The 24616-nt window shown below is 48.8% G+C and overlaps 1 protein-coding gene across 1 annotated transcript in view; it reads right to left on the minus strand.

Moving 5' to 3' along the window:
• Window positions 1-23424, minus strand: part of SPX (spexin hormone) — a 57603-nt gene extending 34179 nt beyond the window's left edge. Inside the window, exon 1 of the mRNA XM_063930639.1 lies at window positions 23222-23424. Coding sequence (XP_063786709.1) covers window positions 23222-23227 — 6 coding nt within the window. The 5' untranslated portion in view covers window positions 23228-23424. The remainder of the gene's footprint in view (window positions 1-23221) is intronic.
• Window positions 23425-24616: the final 1192 nt, after the last annotated feature.

Consider the following 24616-nt stretch of genomic DNA (forward strand, 5'->3'; position numbering starts at 1 on the left):
TTACTGTACAGGAGACACACACCGGTATTACTGTACAGAGACACACACACCCATATTACTGTACAGAAGACACACACCCGTATTTCTGTACAGGAGACACCCCCCCCCCCCCCCCCCCGTATTACTGTACAGGAGACAGACACACCCGTGTTACTGTACAGGAGACACACACACACGTATTACTGTACAGGAGACACACACCCGTATTACTGTACAGAGACACACACACACCCATATTACTGTACAGGAGACACACACCCGTATTACTGTACAGAGACACACACACACCCGTATTACTGTACAGAGACACACACACACCCGCATTACTGTACAGGAGACACACACCCGTATTACTGTACAGAGACACACACACCCATATTAATGTACAGGAGACACACACCCATATTACTGTACAGAGACACACACCCGTATTACTGTATAGAGACACACACACACACACACACACACACACACACACACACACACCGTATTACTGTACAGGAGACACACACACACCAGTATTACTGTACAGGAGACACACCCACCCGTATTACTGTACAGGAGACACACACCCGTATTACTGTACAGAGACACACACACCCGTATTACTGTACAGGAGATACACACACCCGTATTACTGTACAGGAGACACACACACCCGTATTACTGTACAGGAGAGACACGCACACCCATATTACTGTACAGGAGACACACACACCCGTATTACTGTACAGGAGACACACACACCCGTATTACTGTACAGAGACACACACACCCATATTACTGTACAGGAGACATACACACCCGTATTACTGTACAGGAGAGACACGCACACCCATATTACTGTACAGGAGACACACACCCGTATTACTGTACAGGAGACACACACACCCGTATTACTGTACAGAGACACACACACCCATATTACTGTACAGGAGACAGACACACCCATATTACTGTACAGAGACACACACACCCATATTACTGTACAGGAGACACACACCCGTATTACTGTACAGAGACACACACACCCATATTACTGTACAGGAGACACACCCGTATTACTGTACAGAGACACACACACCCATATTACAGTACAGGAGACACCCACCCACATTACTGTACAGAGATACACACACGCCCATATTACTGTACAGAAGACACACACACACACACACACACACACACACACGTATTACTGTACAGGAGAGACACGCACACCCATATTACTGTATAGGAGACACACACACCCGTATTACTGTACAGGAGACAGACACACCCATATTACTGTACAGAGACACACACACCCATATTACTGTACAGGAGACACACACCCGTATTACTGTACAGAGACACACACACCCGTATTACTGTACAGAGACACACACACCCATATTACTGTACAGAAGACACACACACGTATTACTGTACAGGAGAGACACGCACACCCATATTACTGTACAGGAGACACACACACCCGTATTACTGTACAGGAGACACATACACCCGTATTACTGTACAGAGACACACACACCCATATTACTGTACAGGAGACAGACACACCCATATTACTGTACAGAGACACACACACCCATATTACTGTACAGGAGACACACACCCGTATTACTGTACAGAGACACACACACCCGTATTACTGTACAGGAGAGACACCCCCCCCGTATTACTGTACAGGAGACACACACCCGTATTACTGTACAGAGACACACACACCCGTATTACTGTACAGGATACACACACCCGTATTACTGTACAGAGACACACACACCCATATTAATGTACAGGAGACACACACCCGTATTACTGTACAGAGACAAACACCCGTATTACTGTATAGAGACACACACACACCCGTATTACTGTACAAAGACACACACACCCGTATTACTGTACAGGAGACACACCCACCCGTATTACTGTACAGGAGACACACACCCGTATTACTGTACAGAGGCACACACACCCATATTACTGTACAGGAGACACACACACCCGTATTACTGTACAGGAGACACGCACACCCGTATTACTGTACAGGAGAGACATGCACACCCATATTACAGTACAGGAGACACACACACCCGTATTACTGTACAGGAGACACACACACCCGTATTACTGTACACAGACACACACACCCATATTACTGTACAGGAGACATACACACCCGTATTACTGTACAGGAGAGACACGCACACCCATATTACTGTACAGGAGACACACACCCGTATTACTGTACAGGAGACACACACACCCGTATTACTGTACAGAGACACACACACCCATATTACTGTACAGAGACACACACACCCATATTACTGTACAGAGACACACACACCCATATTACTGTACAGAGACACACACACCCATATTACTGTACAGAGACACACACACCCATATTACTGTACAGGAGACACACACACCCGTATTACTGTACAGGAGACACACACACCCGTATTACTGTACAGAGACACACACACCCATATTACTGTACAGGAGACACACACCCGTATTACTGTACAGAAGAGACACACATACCCGTATTACTGTACAGAGACACACACACCCATATTACTGTACAGAGACACACACACCCATATTACTGTACAGGAGACACACACCCGTATTACTGTACAGAGACACACACACTCATATTACTGTACAGGAGACACACCCGTATTACTGTACATAGACACACACACCCATATTACTGTACAGGAGACACACACCCGTATTACTGTACAGAGATACACACACACCCATATTACTGTACAGAAGACACACACACACCCGTATTACTGTACAGGAGAGACACGCACACCCATATTACTGTACAGGAGACAAACACACCCGTATTACTGTACAGGAGACACATACACCTGTATTACTGTACAGAGACACACACACCCATATTACTGTACAGGAGACAGACACACCCATATTACTGTACAGAGACACACCCACCCGTATTACTGTACAGAGACACACACACCCGTATTACTGTACAGGAGACACATCCACCCGTATTACTGTACAGAGACACACACACCCGTATTACTGTACAGGTGACACACACACCTGTATTACTGTACAGAGACACACACACGTATTACTGTACAGGAGACACACGCACCCGTATTACTGTACAGGAGACACACACCCATATTACTGTACAGGAGACACACACACATATTACTGTACAGAGACACACACACACCCGTATTACTGTACAGGAGACACACACCCATATTACTGTACAAAGACACACACACCCGTATTACTGTACAGGAGACACCCCCCTCCCGTATTACTGTCCAGGAGACACACACCCGTATTACTGTACAGGAGACACACACCCATATTACTGTACAGGAGACACACACCCGTATTACTGTACAGAGACACACACACCCGTATTACTGTACAGGAGAAACACACGTATTACTGTACAGGATACACACACACCCGTATTACTGTACAGGAGACACACACACGTATTACTGTACAGGAGACACACACCCGTATTACTGTACAGGAGACACACACACACCCGTATTACTGTACAGAGACACACACACCCGTATTACTGTACAGGAGAAACACACGTATTACTGTACAGGAGACACACGCACCCGTATTACTGTACAGGAGACACACACTCGTATTACTGTACAGGAGACACACACACGTATTACTGTACAGGAGACCCCCCCCCCCCGTATTACTGTACAGGAGACACACACCTGTATTACTGTACAGAGACACACACACCCGTATTGCTGTACAGGAGACACACCCACCCGTATTACTGTACAGGAGACACACACACGTATTACTGTACAGAGACACACACACACACCCGTATTACTGTACAGGACACACACACACACGTATTACTGTACAGACACACACACACTCGTATTACTGTACAGGAGACACACACACCCGTATTACTGTACAGAGACACACACACATATTACTGTACAGGAGAGACACGCACATCCATATTACTGTACAGGAGACACACACACCCGTATTACTGTACAGGAGACACACACACCCGTATTACTGTACAGTGACACACACACCCATATTACTGTACAGAGACACACACACCCATATTACTGTACAGGAGACACACACCCGTATTACTGAGACACACACACTGTTATGCACACCAGTGCCAGCAGGAATGTACTGGTGTCTGAACGGTGAGGGATGCAAAACAAATGAACTCACAGACAGACTGGGGAATATGACATTACATACAAAGAAGGTGATAGGGTAACAAAATAAACACAAAATGAACAGAGAAGCCCAAAGGCTAAGAAACTGGGTGTCTCCCTAGTATTAGGAATGCTCAGATGGAAAGAAGCGAGATGTAGTGATTTAATACGTAGAGAACCCGAAATGCTGTTGCTAAGGGCAACAGCAAAAACCCTAAAGGGTTACCAACGGGTGTGGCAGTAAACTCCTTGGTCAGAGATGGAATAATAGACACAAAGAGAGTCTCCACAATCCTAGTCCTCACTTGCAGTGCACTGGTTCAGCTTACTGCCACTAAACTGACACCTGAACACCTAGCACAGTGAGAAAGGATTTTGGCAGGCAAGTCTGAGAATACAGCCGCAAACTTGCTAGGTTCACAGAGTAGCAAGAGAACCCCAGCAGGTTAAACGACTGACTCCAGTCTTACTGCTAGGTCTGGATTGGCAGAGTGTAATACCAAATCCCAAGGCCTATTTGCAGTAAGCAACAAACAAATACAAAGTTTACACAGTACTAGCTAGCTTTCAGGAACTGACTAACCAACAAAGATTCAGCAGCATCTGCCTAACCTGAGGAGAGGGTTTATATAGCAGGAGCTGTCCACGCCCCACTCAGACCCCACAGACTGCGAGCACAAAAACCAGCACCGGATCCCCTGCCGTGCACAGAGCCTGTAACCACTGCACAGCAAAAGACCCGAACCGGAGTATCAGCTACGCTCAGGTTACTCCGCCAGCACTTGTCTCCCGGTTGCCATGACGACGTGGCAGCACAGAGCAGGAGACCCTAACAGTACCCCCCCTCTGACGAGGGGTCAAAGAACCCCTACCACCAGGTTTATCGGGGAACTGCGAGAAGAAAGAGCGTAACAGTCTGGGGGCATGAAGATCACAACTGCGCACCCATGACCGCTCCTCCGGGCCATACCCCTTACAGTGCACCAAAAATGACAGCCGACCCCGAACCATCTTGGAGTCAAGAATCCTTTCAACAACAAACTCCCTCTGGCCACGTATCAGAAGAGGGGAAGGTCTTCCACTGGAAGAAGGATTACTAATCGCCCGTTTTAAAAGGGAACAATGAAATGTTTTATTGATACCCAATGAACGGGGCAGAGCTAACTGAAATGCCACCGGATTGATAACCCTAGTGATCTTATAAGGACCGATGAACCGGGGGCCTAACTTATGAGATGGCTGTCTCAACTTCAAATTCTTGGTAGACAACCAGACGAAGTCTCCTAATTTGAAGCTGCAGGGTCTTTTCCGCTTATCAAAAACCCTTTTGGTCACTAATGACACAGACACAAGGGCTTTCTTCACTTTCCTCCAAATACCTCTAAGGACCGAAACCACAGAGGAACCACCAGGCGTGGAGTCCAGGGGGTCAAAAGAATTGGCCTTAGGATGATGCCCATACACACAAAGGAAGGGAGAGATCCCTGTAGCAGAGTGAGCCGCGTTGTTATAGGCAAACTCCGCCATGGACAGATGAGCCACCCAGTCAGTCTGACACTTGGAGACATAACACCTGAGGAACTGCTCCAAGGACTGGTTCACCCTTTCAGTCTGCCCATTAGACTGCGGATGGTAGCCTGACGACAAGCTGACAGAAATCTGGAGATCGGAACAAAATGCCCTCCAGAATTTGGCCACAAACTGGGATCCGCGGTCAGAGACCACATCAAGTGGCAACCCGTGGAGGCGCACAACATGCAGCATAAATAATTCAGACAGGCGTCTGGCCGATGGCAGCCCAAGCAATGGAACGAAGTGCGCCATCTTCGAAAACCTGTCAACGACAACCCAGATGGCTGTCATCCCCGAGGATTTGGGCAAGTCCACCACAAAATCCATTGAAATGTGGGTCCATGGCTTAGATGGAATAGAGAGTGTATGTAATGGGCCAACAGGAACCCCTCTAGGAGTCTTATTTCGGGCATAGATGTCACATGCCCGAACCCACTGATCCACATCCCTAGCCACCGAGGGCCACCACACCGCCCTAGATAGCAACTCCCGAGTTCTGGCAATACCCGGGTGACCTGCCGACTTCTTGGCATGGAATTCCAGGAACACTCGCTGTCTTAACCTAGGAGGCACAAACAAAAGACCTACCGGAAGGTCTGGAGGAGCCTGCTTCTGTGCTCTAAGGACTAATGACAAGAGGTCCTGGGTAATGCCCACTTTAATACATGATGGGGACACAATGGGCAATGGCTCCTCAGTGGTCTCCTGGATTGGAGCAAAACTCCGCGAGAGCGCATCAGCCTTGATGTTTTTTGACCCAGGGCGATATGTTATCAAAAAATTAAAGCGAGCAAAAAACAAAGCCCATCGTGCCTGCCTGGCATTGAGGCGCTTCGCTGACTCTAAATATGCCAAATTCTTATGGTCGGTGAGAATTGAGACCACAAACTTAGCCCCCTCAAGCCAGTGTCTCCACTCCTCGAGTGCATCCTTAATAGCCAACAATTCCCGGTTACCCACGTCATAATTCATCTCGGCAGGCGAAAATTTACGGGAAAAGTAAGCACAGGGATGAAGGCGATTATCAGACACCCCCATCTAAGAGAGCACTGCCCCAATACCTATCTCAGAGGCATCCACCTCCACCACAAAAGGACGCTCTGGATCTGGGTGTCGCAGCACCTTGGCCGAGACAAATGCCCTTTTGAGACGGGCAAAAGCCGCTTTGGCCTCACAAGACCAGTGAGCAACATCCGCCCCTTTCTTAGTGTTTGCCACCAAGGGTGCCACTATAGACGAAAATCCAGCGATAAATCGTCTATAAAAATTTGCAAAGCCCAGAAAACACTGAAGCGCCTTCAAACTAGTGGGCTGCACCCAATCCAGGACTGCCTGTACCTTGGAACCCTCCATTTGGAAACCTTCTGGGGAGATAATATATCCTAGAAATGCGATTTGCTGAACTTCAAATTCGCACTTCTCCAGCTTCGCCCCAAGCCGGTGGTCTCTGAGTTTCTGGAGGACTAAGCGTACATGCTTCCGATGTTCCTCTAGGGAATGGGAGAAGATTAGGATGTCATCTAAGTATACAACTAAGAATCTATCCGAATATTCCCTGAGCACATCGTTCATGAAGTCCTGGAAGACTGCCGGGGCATTACAGAGCCCAAAAGGCATCACCAAATATTCATAATGCCCTGAGTGGGTATTAAAGGCAGTCTTCCATTCATCCCCCTCTCTTATTCGGATTAGATTGTACGCACCGCGTAGGTCAATCTTAGAAAAAATGGTGGCAGTACGAAGCTGGTCAAACAAGACCGAAATGAGAGGCAGTGGGTATGAGTTTTTAATCGTGATACGGTTCAATTCCCTGAAGTCGATGCAGGGTCGCAACGAACCGTCCTTTTTACCCACGAAGAAGAACCCCGACCCAACTGGAGACTGTGAAGGTCTGATAAATCCCTTAGCCAAGTTCTCCTGAATGTACTCTGCCATAGCCTGAGTCTCAGGACGTGACAGGGAGTACAACCTGCTCTTGGGAAGCTTAGCATTCGGAAACAAATCAATGGCACAGTCATAGGGGCGATGGGGAGGTAGTACCTCTGCAACTCTTTTGGAGAACACGTCCGCAAAATCTGCATAACATCCTGGCAATCCTGGCAAACTTAGCTGCGAAAGCCTGACTGGAAGGCTCAAGCAACTCCTGAAACAATCAGTACCCCAACTAAGAATCTCCCCAGAGACCCAGTCAAATTGAGGATTGTGGGCCCTTAACCAGGGTAACCCCAACACCAATGGGGCAAAAGTACAGACAGTCACATAAAATGACAATTTTTCAGAGTGTGTGGCTCCAATAAACAAAGAAATCTGGCTAGTGCAAGAGGTAATTTTACCCTGGGATAATGGTTCCCCGTTTAACCCACAAATCTCAATTTCCGATGCCAAGGGTACTAAGGGAACAGAGTGTTTCAGGGTGAATTGGCGGTCCATAAAAACCCCGTCGGCCCCACTGTCCACAAAGGCCTCAGTCTTGACAGTTTGACCAAGGATCTTCAAGGTCACCGGAATGATAAAAGTCTTCTTGGGAAATTCCGACTTCTGACCTGACAGGATATTTCCTATCACCCTCAGGCCCTGAAGTTTTCCGGCTTTTCTGGGCATGATACTACCACATGACCTTTATTCCCACAGTACAAACATAACCCCTGCTGTCTCCTCCGCGTCTTCTCACGCGAGGAGAGGCGGGTAGCCCCAATCTGCATAGGCTCCTCGGAAAATTCCTCAGAGTCTGAGGTTCCCTTGGGAAAGAAGGAAACCTCGGTCTCCCTTTCCAGCCTGCGCTCTCTCAGCCGTCTATCCACCCGAATGGATAACTGCATGAGCTGATCCAAGCTATCAGGCAAGGGATATTGTACCAGTTGGTCTTTTAACTGGTTAGAAAGACCTCTTCGGTACTGGTGTCTCAGGGCTGGGTCATTCCACTGGGTATCATGGGCCAACCTCCGAAACTCCATACAATAAACCTCAACTGGCCTTCGCCCTTGCTTAAGGATCGAAATCTGAGCCTCGGCTGAGGCCGTCTTGTCAGGGTCATCATACAACATGCCCAGTGCCGTAAAAAAAGCATCAACACTTTTAAGCGACGGACAGTCAGGCTGCAACCCATATGCCCAGACCTGTGGGTCTCCTTGTAGCAAGGAAATCACTATGCCCACCCGCTGAATCTCCGACCCAGAAGACTGAGGCCTAAGCTGGAAATATAGCTTGCAGCTCTCCTTGAAACAAAAGAACTGCGAGCGATCTCCAGAAAAACGATCCGGGAGATTTACTTTCGGCTCCTTAACCCCTGAAGGTACTGCTGCTGCGGGAGCTCCGCCAGCGGCCTGCGAGGTGTGCATTTTAATGGACAAATCATTAAATTGTCGAGTCAGGACCTGCACCTGATCGACCACCTGTTGAAAGTATTTTGAGGGGTATGCTCCATATTCCCACAAAATTTCAACAGGAGTATTAGGCTGCTGAATATGTTATGCACACCAGTGCCAGCAGGAATGTACTGGTGTCTGAACGGTGAGGGATGCAAAACAAATGAACTCACAGACAGACTGGGGAATATGACATTACATACACAGAAGGTGATAGGGTAACAAAATAAACACAAAATGAACAGAGAAGCCCAAAGGCTAAGAAACTGGGTGTCTCCCTAGTATTAGGAATGCTCAGATGGAAAGAAGCGAGATGTAGTGATTTAATACGTAGAGAACCCAAAATGCTGTTGCTAAGGGCAACAGCAAAAACCCTAAAGGGTTACCAACGGGTGTGGCAGTAAACTCCTTGGTCAGAGATGGAATAATAGACACAAGGAGAGTCTCCACAATCCTAGTCCTCACTTGCAGTGCACTGGTTCAGCTTACTGCCACTAAACTGACACCTGAACACCTAGCACAGTGAGAAAGGATTTTGGCAGGCAAGTCTGAGAATACAGCCGCAAACTTGCTAGGTTCACAGAGTAGCAAGAGAACCCCAGCAGGTTAAACGACTGACTCCAGTCTTACTGCTAGGTCTGGATTGGCAGAGTGTAATACCAAATCCCAAGGCCTATTTGCAGTAAGCAACAAATAAATACAAAGTTTACACAGTACTGGCTAACTTTCAGGAACTGACTAACCAACAAAGATTCAGCAGCATCTGCCTAACCTGAGGAGAGGGTTTATATAGCAGGTGCTGTCCACGCCCCACTCAGACCCCACAGACTGCGAGCACAAAAACCAGCACCGGATCCCCTGCCGTGCACAGAGCCTGTAACCACTGCACAGCAAAAGACCCGAACCGGAGTATCAGCTACGCTCAGGTTACTCCGCCAGCACTTGTCTCCCGGTTGCCATGACGACGTGGCAGCACAGAGCAGGAGACCCTAACACACACCCATATTACTGTACAGGAGACACACCCGTATTACTGTACAGAGACACACACACCCATATTACTGTACAGGAGACACACACCCGTATTACTGTACAGAGATACACACACACCCATATTACTGTACAGAAGACACACACACCCGTATTACTGTACAGGAGACACACACACCCATATTACTGTACAGGAGACACATACACCCGTATTACTGTACAGAGACACACACACCAATATTACTGTACAGGAGACAAACACACCCTTATTACTGTACAGAGACACACACACACCCATATTACTGTACAGGAGACACACACCCATATTACTGTACAGAGACACACACACCCATATTACTGTACAGGAGACACACACCCATATTACTGTACAGGAGACACACACCCGTATTACTGTACAGAGACACACAAACACACCCATATTACTGTAAAGGAGACACACACACACCCGTATTACTGTACAGGAGACACACCCACCCGTATTACTGTACAGAGACACACACACCGTATTACTGTACAGGAGACACACCTACCCGTATTACTGTACAGAGACACACACACACCCGTATTACTGTACAGGAGACACACACACCCGTATTACTGTACAGAGACACACACACGTATTACTGTACAGGAGACACACGCACCCGTATTACTGTACAGGAGACACACACCCGTATTACTGTACAGGAGACACACACACGTATTACTGTACAGAGACACACACACCCGTATTACTGTACAAAGACACACACACACCCGTATTACTGTACAGGAGACACCCCCCCTCCCGTATTACTGTACAGGAGACACACACCCGTATTACTGTACAGGAGACACACACCCGTATTACTGTACAGGAGACACACACCCGTATTACTGTACAGGAGACACGCGCACCCGTATTACTTTACAGGAGACACACACGTATCACTGTACAGGAGACCCCCCCCCACCCCCCCGTATTACTGTACAGGATACACACACACGTATTACTGTACAGAGACACACACCCCGTATTACTGTACGGGAGACACACACACGTATTACTATACAGGAGACACACGCACTCGTATTACTGTACAGGAGACACACACCCGTATTACTGTACAGGAGACACACACACGTATTACTGTACAGGAGACACCCCCCCCCGTATTACTGTACAGGAGACACACACCTGTATTACTGTACAGAGACACACACACCCGTATTACTGTACAGGAGACACACCCACCCGTAATACTGTATAGGAGACACACACACGTATTACTGTACAGAGACACACACACACACACCCGTATTACTGTACAGGACACACACACCCGTATTACTGTACAGACACACACACACCCGTATTACTGTACAGGAGACACACACACACGTATTACTGTACAGAGACACACACACGTATTACTGTACAGGAGACACACACACCCGTATTACTGTACAGGAGACACACACACCTGTATTACTGTAAAGAGACACACACCCATATTACTGTACAGGAGACACACCCACCGGTATTACTGTATAGAGACACACACACACACACCCGTATTACTGTACAGGAGACACACCCACCCGTATTACTGTACAGAGACACACACACACATATTACTGTACAGGAGACACACGCACCCGTATTACTGTACAAGAGACACACACCCGTATTACTGTACAGGAGACACACACCCGTATTACTGTACAGGAGACACGTGCACCCGTATTACTGTACAGGAGACACACACACGTATTACTGTACAGGAGACCCCCCCCCGTATTACTGTACAGGATACACACGTATTACTGTACAGAGACACACACCCCGTATTACTGTACAGGAGACACTCACACGTATTACTATACAGGAGACACACGCACCCGTATTACTGTACTGGAGACACACACCCGTATTACTGTACAGGAGACACACACCCGTATTACTGTACAGGAGACACCCCCCGTATTACTGTACAGGAGACACACACCTGTATTACTGTACAGAGACACACACACCCGTATTACTGTACAGGAGACACACCCACCCGTATTACTGTACAGGAGACACACACACGTATTACTGTACAGAGACACACACACACCCGTATTACTGTACAGGACACACACATCCGTATTACTGTACAGACACACACACACCCGTATTACTGTACAGGAGACACACACACCCGTATTACTGTACAGAGACACACACACATATTACTGTACAGGAGACACACACACACACACCCGTATTACTGTACAGGAGACACACACACCCGTATTACTGTAAAGAGACACACACCCATATTACTGTACAGGAGACACACCCACCGGTATTACTGTATAGAGACACACACACACACACGTATTACTGTACAGGAGACACACCCACCCGTATTACTGTACAGAGACACACACACACACACACACACACACACACACACACATATTACTGTACAGGAGACACACACACCCGTATAACTGTACAGGAGACACACACACGTATTACTGTACAGGAGACACACACACGTATTACTGTACAGAGACACTCACACCCGTATTACTGTACAGGAGACACCCCCGTATTACTGTACAGGAGACACACACCCGTATTACTGTACAGAGACACACACACCCGTATTTCTGTACAGGTGATCCCCCACCCCTGTATTACTGTACAGGAGAAACACACCGGTATTACTGTACAGGAGACACACACACCCATATTACTATACAGGAGACACACACACGTATTACTGTACAGAGAGACACACACACCTGTATTAATGTACAGGAGACACACACCCGTATTACTGTACAGACACACACACACACCCGTATTACTGTACAGGAGACACACACCTGTATTACTGTACAGGAGACACACACACCCATATTACTATACAGGAGACACACACGTATTACTGTACAGAGAGACACACACACCTGTATTAATGTACAGGAGACACACACCCGTATTACTGTACAGACACACACACACACCCGTATTACTGTACAGGAGACACACACCTGTATTACTGTACAGGAGACACACACACGTATTACTGTACAGAGACACACACACCCGTATTACTGTACAGGAACCACACACACGCATTACTGTACAGAGACACACACACACCCGTATTACTGTACAAAGACACACACACACACCCGTATTACTGTACAGGAGACACACACACCCGTATTACTGTACAGAGACACACACCCGTATTACTGTACAGGAGCCCCCCCCCCCGTATTACTGTACAGGAGAAACACACCCATATTACTGTACAGGAGACACACACCCGTATTACTGTACAGGAGACACCCACCCGTATTATAGTACAGGAGACACACACATGTATTACTGTACAGAGACACACACACACACACACACACACACACACATATTACTGTACAGGAGACACACACCCGTATTACTGTACAGACACACACACACCCGTATTACTGTACAGGAGACACACACCCGTATTACTGTACAGAGACACACACACGTATTACTGTACAGGAGACACACACCCGTATTACTGTACAGGATACACACACACCCGTATTACTGTACAGGAGACACACCCACCCGTATTACTGTATAGAGACACACACACACACCCGTATTACTGTACAGGAGACACACACACCCGTATTACTGTACAGGAGACACACACACCCGTATTACTGTACAGGAGACACACGCACCCGTATTACTGTACAGGAGACACACACCCGTATTACTGTACAGGAGACACACGCACCCGTATTACTGTACAGGAGACACACACCCGTATTACTGTACAGGAGACACACACCCGTATTACTGTACAGGAGACACACACACGTATTACTGTACAGATACACACACACGTATTACTGTACAGGAGACATCCCCCCCGTATTACTGTACAGAAGACACACACCCGTATTACTGTACAGAGACACACACACCCATATTACTGTACAGGAGCCCCCCCTCCCCCCCCTGTATTACTGTACAGGAGAAACACACCCATATTACTGTACAGGGAGACACACACACCTGTATTACTGTACAGGAGACACACACCCGTATTACTGTACAGGAGACACACACACGTATTACTGTACAGAGACACACACACACCCGTATTACTGTACAGACACACACACCCGTATTACTGTACAGACACACACACACGTATTACTGTACAGGAGACACACACACCCGTATTACTGTACAGAGACACACACACGTATTACTGTACAGGAGACACACGCACCCGTATTACTGTACAGGAGGCACACACCCGTATTACTGTACAGGAGACACACACCCTCATTACTGTACAGGAGACACACAAACACGTATTACTGTACAGAGACACGCACACCCCCGTATTACTGTACAGGAGAGACCCACCCACCCCATATTACTGTACAGGAGACACACACCCGTATTACTGTACAGGAGACACACACACCCATATTACTGTACAGGAGACACACACCCGTATTACTGTACAGGAGACACACACACGTATTACTGTACAGAGTCCCCCCCCCCCCCCCGTATTACTGCACCTGTCCTGCGGCTGACTCTCAGTGAGGTGCACCTGTCCTGCGGCTGACTCTCAGTGAGGTGCACCTGTCCTGTGACTGACTCTCAGTGAGGTGCACCTGTCCTGCGGCTGACCCTCAGTGAGGTGCACCTGTCCTGAGGCTGACCCTCAGTGAGGTGCACCTGTCCTGCGGCTGACCCTCAGTGAGGTGCACCTGTCCTGCGGCTGACTCTCAGTGAGGTGCACCTGTGCTGCGGCTGATTCTCACCTTTGTGCACCTGTCCTGCGGCTGACTCTCAGTGAGGTGCACCTGTCCTGCGGCTGACTCTCAGTGAGGTGCACCTGTCCTGCGGCTGACTCTCACCTTGGTGCACCTGTCCTGCAGCTGACTCTCAATGAGGTGCACCTGTCCTGCGGCTGACTCTCAGTGAGGTGCACCTGTCCTGCGGCTGACTCTCAGTGAGGTGCACCTGTCCGGCGGCTGACTCAGTGAGGTGCACCTGTCCTGCGGCTGACTCTCAGTGAGGTGCACCTGTCCTGCGGCTGACTCTCAGTGAGGTGCACCTGTCCTGCGGCTGACTCTCACCTTGGTGCACCTGTCCTGCGGCTGACTCTCAGTGAGGTGCACCTGTCCTGCGACTGACTCTCAGTGAGGTGCACCTGTCCTGCGGCTGACTCTCAGTGAGGTGCACCTGTCCTGCGGCTGACTCTCACCTTGGTGCACCTGTCCTGCGGCTGACTCTCAGTGAGGTGCACCTGTCCTGCGACTGACTCTCAGTGAGGCGCACCTGTCCTGCGGCTGACTCTCAGTGAGGTGCACCTGTCCTGCGGCTGACTCTCACCTTGGTGCACCTGTCCTACGGCTGACTCTCAGTGAGGTGCACCTGTCCTGCGGCTGACTCTCACCTTGGTGCACCTGTCCTGCGGCTGACTCTCACCTTGGTGCACCTGTCCTGCGGCTGACTCTCACCTTGGTGCACCTGTCCTGCGGCTGACTCTCAGTGAGATGCACCTGTCCTGCGACTGACTCTCAGTGAGGTGCACCGGTCCTGCGGTTGACTCTCACCTTGGTGCACCTGTCCTGCGGCTGACTCTCAGTGAGGTGCACCTGTCCTGCGGCTGATTCTCACCTTGGTGCACCTGTCCTGCGGCTGACTCTCACCTTGGTGCACCTGTCCTGCAGCTGACTCTCACCTTGGTGCACCTGTCCTGCGGCTGACTCTCAGTGAGGTGCACCTGTCCTGCGACTGACTCTCAGTGAGGTGCACCGGTCCTGCGGCTGACTCTCACCTTGGTGCACCTGTCCTGCGGCTGACTCTCAGTGAGGTGCACCTGTCCTGCGGCTGATTCTCACCTTGGTGCACCTGTCCTGCGGCTGACTCTCACCTTGGTGCACCTGTCCTGCGGCTGACTCTCAGTGAGGTGCACCTGTCCTGCGGCTGACTCTCACCTTGGTGCACCTGTCCTGCGGCTGACTCTCACCTTGGTGCACCTGTCCTGCGGCTGACTCTCACCTTGGTGCACCTGTCCTGCGGCTGACTCTCACCTTGGTGCACCTGTCCTGCGGCTGACTCTCACCTTGGTGCACCTGTCCTGCGGCTGACTCTCACCTTGGTGCACCTGTCCTGCGGCTGACTCTCACCTTGGTGCAGTCTCTCAGTACATACTGGAAGAATGTGAATTACTGGCTACTTAGAGGGTCCAGAACAACCTTATACAGTAGGTAAAAAGAGACAAGGGGGCAAATTTACTAAAGATTAATTTTGATTGATTTTAAATTGATAAAAAAAATAAGATTTTACTTACCGATAAATCTATTTCTCGTAGTCCGTAGTGGATGCTGGGGACTCCGTCAGGACCATGGGGATTAGCGGCTCCGCAGGAGACAGGGCACAAAAATAAAGCTTTAGGATCAGGTGGTGTGCACTGGCTCCTCCCCCTATGACCCTCCTCCAAGCCTCAGTTAGGATTCTGTGCCCGGACGAGCGTACACAATAAGGAAGGATTTTGAATCCCGGGTAAGACTCATACCAGCCACACCAATCACACCGTACAACTTGTGATCTGAACCCAGTTAACAGTATGACAACGTAGGAGCCTCTGAACAGACGGCTCACAACAAGAACAACCCGATTTTTTTGTAACAATAACTATGTACAAGTATTGCAGACAATCCGCACTTGGGATGGGCGCCCAGCATCCACTACGGACTACGAGAAATAGATTTATCGGTAAGTAAAATCTTATTTTCTCTAACGTCCTAGTGGATGCTGGGGACTCCGTCAGGACCATGGGGATTATACCAAAGCTCCCAAACGGGCGGGAGAGTGCGGATGACTCTGCAGCACCGAATGAGAGAACTCCAGGTCCTCTTTAGCCAGGGTATCAAATTTGTAGAATTTTACAAACGTGTTCTCCCCCGACCACGTAGCTGCTCGGCAGAGTTGTAATGCCGAGACCCCTCGGGCAGCCGCCCAGGATGAGCCCACCTTCCTTGTGGAATGGGCCTTGACAGATTTAGGCTGTGGCAGGCCTGCCACAGAATGTGCAAGTTGAATTGTGCTACAAATCCAACGAGCAATCGTCTGCTTAGAAGCAGGAGCACCCAGCTTGTTGGGTGCATACAGTATAAACAGCGAGTCAGATTTTCTGACTCCAGCCGTCCTTGAAATATATATTTTCAATGCCCTGACAACGTCCAGCAACTTGGAATCCTCCAAATCGCTAGTAGCCGCAGGCACCACAATAGGCTGGTTCAGGTGAAACGCTGACACCACCTTAGGCAGAAAATGAGGACGCGTCCGCAGTTCTGCCCTGTCCGAATGGAAAATCAGATATGGGCTTTTATATGATAAAGCCGCCAATTCTGACACTCTCCTGGCTGAAGCCAGGGCCAGTAGCATGGTTACTTTCCATGTAAGATATTTCAAATCCGCCGATTTGAGTGGCTCAAACCAATGGGATTTGAGAAAATCCAAAACTACATTAAGGTCCCACGGAGCCACTGGGGGCACAACCGGGGGCTGTATATGTAGTACTCCTTTTACAAAAGTCTGGACTTCAGGAACTGAAGCCAATTCTTTCTGGAAGAAAATTGACAGGGCCGAAATTTGAACCTTAATGGACCCCAACTTGAGGCCCATAGACAATCCTGTTTGCAGGAAATGTAGGAATCGACCCAATTGAAATTCCTCCGTGGGGGCCTTCCTGGCCTCGCACCACGCAACATATTTTCTCCAAATGCGGTGATAATGTTGTGCAGTCACCTCCTTCCTGGCTTTAACCAGTGTAGGAATGACCTCTTCCGGAATGCCTTTTTCCCTTAGAATTCGGCGTTCAACCGCCACGCCGTCAAACGCAGCCGCGGTAAGTCTTGGAATAGACACGGTCCCTGCTGAATCAGGTCCCGTCTTAGAGGTAGAGGCCACGGATTTTCCGTGAGCATCTCCTGAAGTTCCGGGTACCAAGTTCTTCTTGGCCAATCCGGAGCCACGAGTATCGTTCTTACTCCCCTTTGCCGTATAATTCTCAGTACTTTGGGTATGAGAGGCAGAGGAGGAAACACATACACTGACTGGAACACCCACGGTGTTACCAGAGCATCCACAGCTATTGCCTGAGGGTCTCTTGACCTGGCGCAATACCTGTCCAGTTTTTTGTTGAGGCGAGACGCCATCATATCCACCTTTGGTTTTTCCCAACGGTTCACAATCATGTGGAAGACTTCTGGATGAAGTCCCCACTCTCCCGGGTGTAGATTGTGTCTGCTGAGGAAGTCTGCTTCCCAGTTGTCCACTCCCGGAATGAACACTGCTGACAGTGCTATCACATGATCTTCCGCCCAGCGAAGAATCCTTGCAGCTTCTGCCATTGCTCTCCTGCTTCTTGTGCCGCCCTGTCTGTTTACGTGGGCGACTGCCGTGATGTTGTCCGACTGGATCAACACCGGCTGACCCTGAAGCAGGGGTTTTGCCAGGCTTAGAGCATTGTAAATCGCTCTTAGCTCCAGTATATTTATGTGAAGAGACATCTCCAGGCTTGACCATACTCCCTGGAAGTTTCTTCCCTGTGTGACCGCTCCCCAGCCTCTCAGACTGGCATCCGTGGTCACCAGGACCCAGTCCTGTATGCCGAATCTGCGGCCTTCTAACAGATGAGCACTCTGTAACCACCACAGAAGAGACACCCTTGTCCGTGGCGATAAGGTTATCCGCTGATGCATCTGCAGATGCGATCCGGACCATTTGTCCAGCAGATCCCACTGAAAAGTTCGTGCGTGGAATCTGCCGAATGGGATTGCTTCGTAAGAAGCCACCATCTTTCCCAGGACTCTTGTGCATTGATGCACAGACACTTTTCCTGGTTTTAGGAGGTTCCTGACAAGTTCGGATAACTCCTTGGCTTTCTCCTCCGGAAGAAACACCTTTTTCTGAACCGTGTCCAGAATCATTCCCAGGAACAGCAGACGTGTTGTCGGGGTCAACTGAGATTTTGGGAAATTCAGAATCCACCCGTGTTGTTGCAGCACTACTTGGGTTAGTGCTACTCCGTCCTCCAGCTGTTCTCTGGACCTTGCCCTTATCAGGAGATCGTCCAAGTAAGGGATAATTAATACGCCTCTTCTTCGCAGAAGAATCATCATTTCGGCCATTACCTTGGTAAAGACCCGAGGTGCCGTGGACAATCCAAACGGCAGCGTCTGAAACTGATAATGACAGTTTTGCACCACGAACCTGAGGTACCCTTGATGTGAAGGGCAAATTGGGACATGCAGGTAAGCATCTTTTATGTCCAGGGACACCATAAAGTCCCCTTCTTCCAGATTCGCTATCACTGCTCTGAGTGATTCCATCTTGAACTTGAATTTTTGTATGTACAGGTTCAAAGATTTCAGATTTAGAATAGGTCTTACCGAGCCGTCCGGCTTCGATACCACAAATAGCGTGGAGTAATACCCCTTTCCCTGTTGTAGGAGGGGTACCTTGACTATCACCTGCTGAGAAAACAGCTTGTGAATGGCTTCCAATACCGTCGCCCTGTCTGAGGGAGACGTTGGCAAAGCAGACTTCAGGAACCGGCGAGGGGGAGACTTCTCGAATTCCAACCTGTAACCCTGAGATACTACCTGCAGGATCCAGGGGTCCACCTGTGAGCAAGCCCACTGCGCGCTGAAATTCTTGAGTCGACCCCCCACCGCTCCTGAGTCCGCTTGTAAAGCCCCAGCGTCATGCTGAGGGCTTTGCAGAACCCGCGGAGGGCTTCTGTTCCTGGGAAGGGGCTGCTTGCTGCCCTCTCTTACCCTTTCCTCTGCCTCGGGGCAGATATGACTGTCCTTTTGCCCGCTTGTTCTTATAGGACCGAAAGGACTGCGGCTGAAAAGACGGTGTCTTTTTCTGTTGGGAGGGGGTCTGAGGTAAAAAGGTGGATTTCCCGGCAGTTGCCGTGGCCACCAAATCCGATAGACCGACGCCAAATAATTCTTCCCCTTTATACGGCAATACTTCCATATGCCGTTTAGAATCCGCATCACCTGACCACTGTCGTGTCCATAAACTTCTTCTGGCAGATATGGACATCGCACTTACTCTCGATGCCAGAGTGCAAATATCCCTCTGAGCATCTCGCATATAAAGAAAAGCATCCTTTAATTGCTCTAAAGTGTGTAAAATACTGTCCCTATCCAGGGTATCAATATTTTCAGTCAGGGAATCCGACCAGACCACTCCAGCACTGCACATCCAGGCTGAGGCGATGGCTGGTCGCAGTATAACACCAGTATGTGTGTATATACTTTTTAGAGTAGTTTCCAGCCTCCTATCAGCTGGATCCTTGAGGGCGGCCGTATCAGGAGACGGTAACGCCACTTGTTTTGATAAGCGTGTGAGCGCCTTATCCACCTTAGGGGGTGTTTCCCAGCGAGCCCTAACCTCTGGCGGGAAAGGGTATAATGCCAATAACTTTTTAGAAATTAGCCCTTTTCTATCTGGGTTAACCCACGCTTCATCACATACATCATTCAATTCCTCTGATTCAGGAAAAACTACAGGTAGTTTTTTCACCCCCCACATAATACCCCTTTTTGTGGTACTTGTAGTATCAGAGATATGCAAAGTCTCCTTCATTGCCGTGATCATATAACGTGTGGCCCTACTGGAAAATACGTTTGTTTCTTCACCGTCGACACTAGATTCAGTGTCCGTGTCTGGGTCTGTATCGACCGACTGAGGTAAAGGGCGTTTTACAGCCCCTGACGGTGTCTGAGACGCCTGGGCAGGTACCAACTGGTTTGACGGCCGTCTCATGTCGTCAACTGATTTTTGTAATGTGCTGACATTATCACATAATTCCATAAACAAAGCCATCCATTCCGATGTCGACTCCCTAGGGGGTGACATCACCATTACCGGCAATTGCTCTGCCTCCACACCAACATCGTCCTCATACATGTCGACACACACGTACCGACACACAGCAGACACACAGGGAATGCTCTATTGAAGACAGGACCCCACTAGCCCTTTGGGGAGACAGAGGGAGAGTTTGCCAGCACACACCCAAGCGCTATAATATATATGGGAACAACCCTATATAAGTGTTGTATTCTTATAGCAGCTTAAATATATTAATATCGCCAAAAAAAGTGCCCCCCTTCTCTGTTTTACCCTGTTTCTGTAGTGCAGTGCAGGGGAGAGACCTGGGAGCCTTCCTCACAGCGGAGCTGAGCAGGAAAATGGCGCTGTGTGCTGAGGAGAATAAGCCCCGCCCCCTATTTCGGCGGGCTCTTCTCCGGAATCTGTGAGATCTGGCAGGGGTTAAATACATCCATATAGCCTCAAAGGGCTATATGTGATGTATTTTTAGCCATAAAAAGGTATTATACATTGCTGCCCAGGGCGCCCCCCCAACGCCCTGCACCCTCCGTGACCGCTGTGTGAAGTGTGCTGACAACAATGGCGCACAGCTGCAGTGCTGTGCGCTACCTCAGGAAGACTGAAAAGTCTTCTGCCGCCTGCTTCTGGACCTCTTCCATCTTCGGCATCTGCAAGGGGGGTCGGCGGCGCGGCTCCGGGACGAACCCCAGGGTGAGACCTGTGTTCCGACTCCCTCTGGAGCTAATGGTGTCCAGTAGCCTAAGAAGCCAATCCATCCTGCACGCAGGTGAGTTCACTTCTCTCCCCTAAGTCCCTCGATGCAGTGAGCCTGTTGCCAGCAGAACTCACTGAAAATAAAAAACCTAAAAACTTTTTCTAAGCAGCTCTTTAGGAGAGCCACCTAGATTGCACCCTGCTCGGACGGGCACAAAAACCTAACTGAGGCTTGGAGGAGGGTCATAGGGGGAGGAGCCAGTGCACACCACCTGATCCTAAAGCTTTATTTTTGTGCCCTGTCTCCTGCGGAGCCGCTAATCCCCATGGTCCTGACGGAGTCCCCAGCATCCACTAGGACGTTAGAGAAAATCTATTAGAATTGACCTTTAGTAAATTTACCCCAATGTCTGCAGTCAGAGAATGAAGAACACATCAGGGGCTGGTTCTGCCCCAGGGCCCTAAGAATCCAAGTGGCCCCTGGATTGTCCTGGACTCAGTATAAGGTCCCTGTGTTGTCACCAGCCAGAATGTTTTATGTTCAATCTCTTTCTGTATAATAAACGGCAGATTCTCATCTTAATGCAGATTGATGTGACCGGCAGACCGGCAGATACATGTAGGGTCACCAGTAATACGCCCCATCATTCCCCTGAGACGCATCGCCCAGGAATGTCCCCAGTGGGAGTAATAACAGCGTGTAGGGCGAGCAGACTCGCCAATAAGTGATTGTTCCCTTGGGAGAGACGGGGTTAATTAATAAGTCACTTAATTCCCAGAGACACATCGGGAACATCGGGAATGAGGTCTGACAATTCAGGTCAAATATATTAACAAACTAACGAATGTAATCAGTGATTCATTATAAGATTATAACATATAATATAATATGAGAGAGGGAGAATCTGGTCACACAGTAAGAGCGGACCTACCTGCGGTTACCTATGATAAATACACACACCAGCACAAATATACAACACATTACACAATGAGTGATTCTCCTATGTACAGTAAGACGTGTTTATTCTCCGTTCACCTGTAATAGATACATGCTAGAGCCTAATTGTATAATACTTCTCCATAACGATGTTCTTACACCAAATTGTACGAAAAAAATGTAAATAACAAAAAAAAATCCCCCAAAAATGATCTGAGATTTTAGCAAATAAAATTACAAATACAAAGTACTACAGCTTTTAAAAATCCCCCTTTCTATCAGTATTGTGTCAGGATCATTTAAATTGTTCCAGTCGTATTGCTGAAGGAAGCAAAGGTCACTACTGCCTATATATATATATATATATATATATATACTGTATAGTTGTATATACAGCAGGGAATTCCTCCCTAAGCTCGCAAGGACTGACCTTTGGGAGAAAACTCACCTTCATCTTCCCTCGGAGTCAGGACGCCTGTACTGCTGGACCACACCGCGATTTGGGTCTGGTTTTAAATGGTCCGAGTTCAGATCCCCCTCCCTTCTCCCTCGCCTGGGATTAATCTGGACTGGTGAGACCTCCTGTCAGCTCTGGAGACGAGTCTCCCTCCGGGGGCTTCACTTCCCCGAGTGTGAGGGCTGTGATTGAAGGCCGGGCAGGACAATCTGCCATATTTTGAATAGATCAAACTCACCGCCTCTCCCCTTCTGTCCGATGCACGCGTCACAGCCGAGCCCAGTGATCAATATACACAGCTGGAAGTAAAAGGTGAGACGGGTAATGAGATTGACGTTGCCAAGCGATTGTATATCAGGATGTCAGAGAGATGGCAGAGGGGCCCCCGGATCCTGATCACAGAGGAGAGAGACAGGAGGAACAGGGGGGAACCCAAATCCTGTGGTGCACAGAAATCCCATGTCTAGGAGACATGTACATGTATACATGTCCCAGGAAGCCGGGGGTCTGACACCTATACATGTATACATGTCTCAGGGAGCCTATACGTGTATACATGTCCCAGGAAACCTATACATGTCCCAGGAAGCCTATACATGTATACATGTCCCAGGAAGCCGGGGGTCTGACACCTATACATGTAAACATGTCCCAGGAAGCCTATACATGTATACATGTCCCAGGAAGCCTATACATGTATACATGTCCCAGGAAGCCTATACATGTATACATGTCCCAGGAAGCCTATACATGTATACATGTCCCAGGAAGCCTATACATGTATACATGTCCCAGGAAGCCTATACATGTATACATGTCCCAGGAAGCCTATACATGTATACATGTCCCAGGAAGCCTATACATGTATACATGTCCCAGGAAGCCTATACATGTATACATGTCCCAGGAAGCCTATACATGTATACATGTCCCAGGAAACCTATACATGTCCCAGGAAGCCTATACATGTATACATGTCCCAGGAAGCCGGGAGTCTGACACCTATACATGTCCCAGGAAGCCTATACATGTATACATGTCCCAGGAAGCCTATACATGTATACATGTCCCAGGAAGCCGGGGGTCTGACACCTATACATGTATACATGTCTCAGGGAGCCTATACGTGTATACATGTCCCAGGAAACCTATACATGTCCCAGGAAGCCTATACATGTATACATGTCCCAGGAAGCCGGGGGTCTGACACCTATACATGTATACATGTCTCAGGGAGCCTATACGTGTATACATGTCCCAGGAAACCTATACATGTCCCAGGAAGCCTATACATGTATACATGTCCCAGGAAGCCGGGGGTCTGACACCTATACATGTAAACATGTCCCAGGAAGCCTGTACATGTATACATGTCCCAGGAAGCCT

Source organism: Pseudophryne corroboree, chromosome 6 (assembly GCF_028390025.1).
Source record: "Pseudophryne corroboree isolate aPseCor3 chromosome 6, aPseCor3.hap2, whole genome shotgun sequence".
NCBI classification, from domain to species: Eukaryota; Metazoa; Chordata; class Amphibia; order Anura; family Myobatrachidae; genus Pseudophryne; species Pseudophryne corroboree.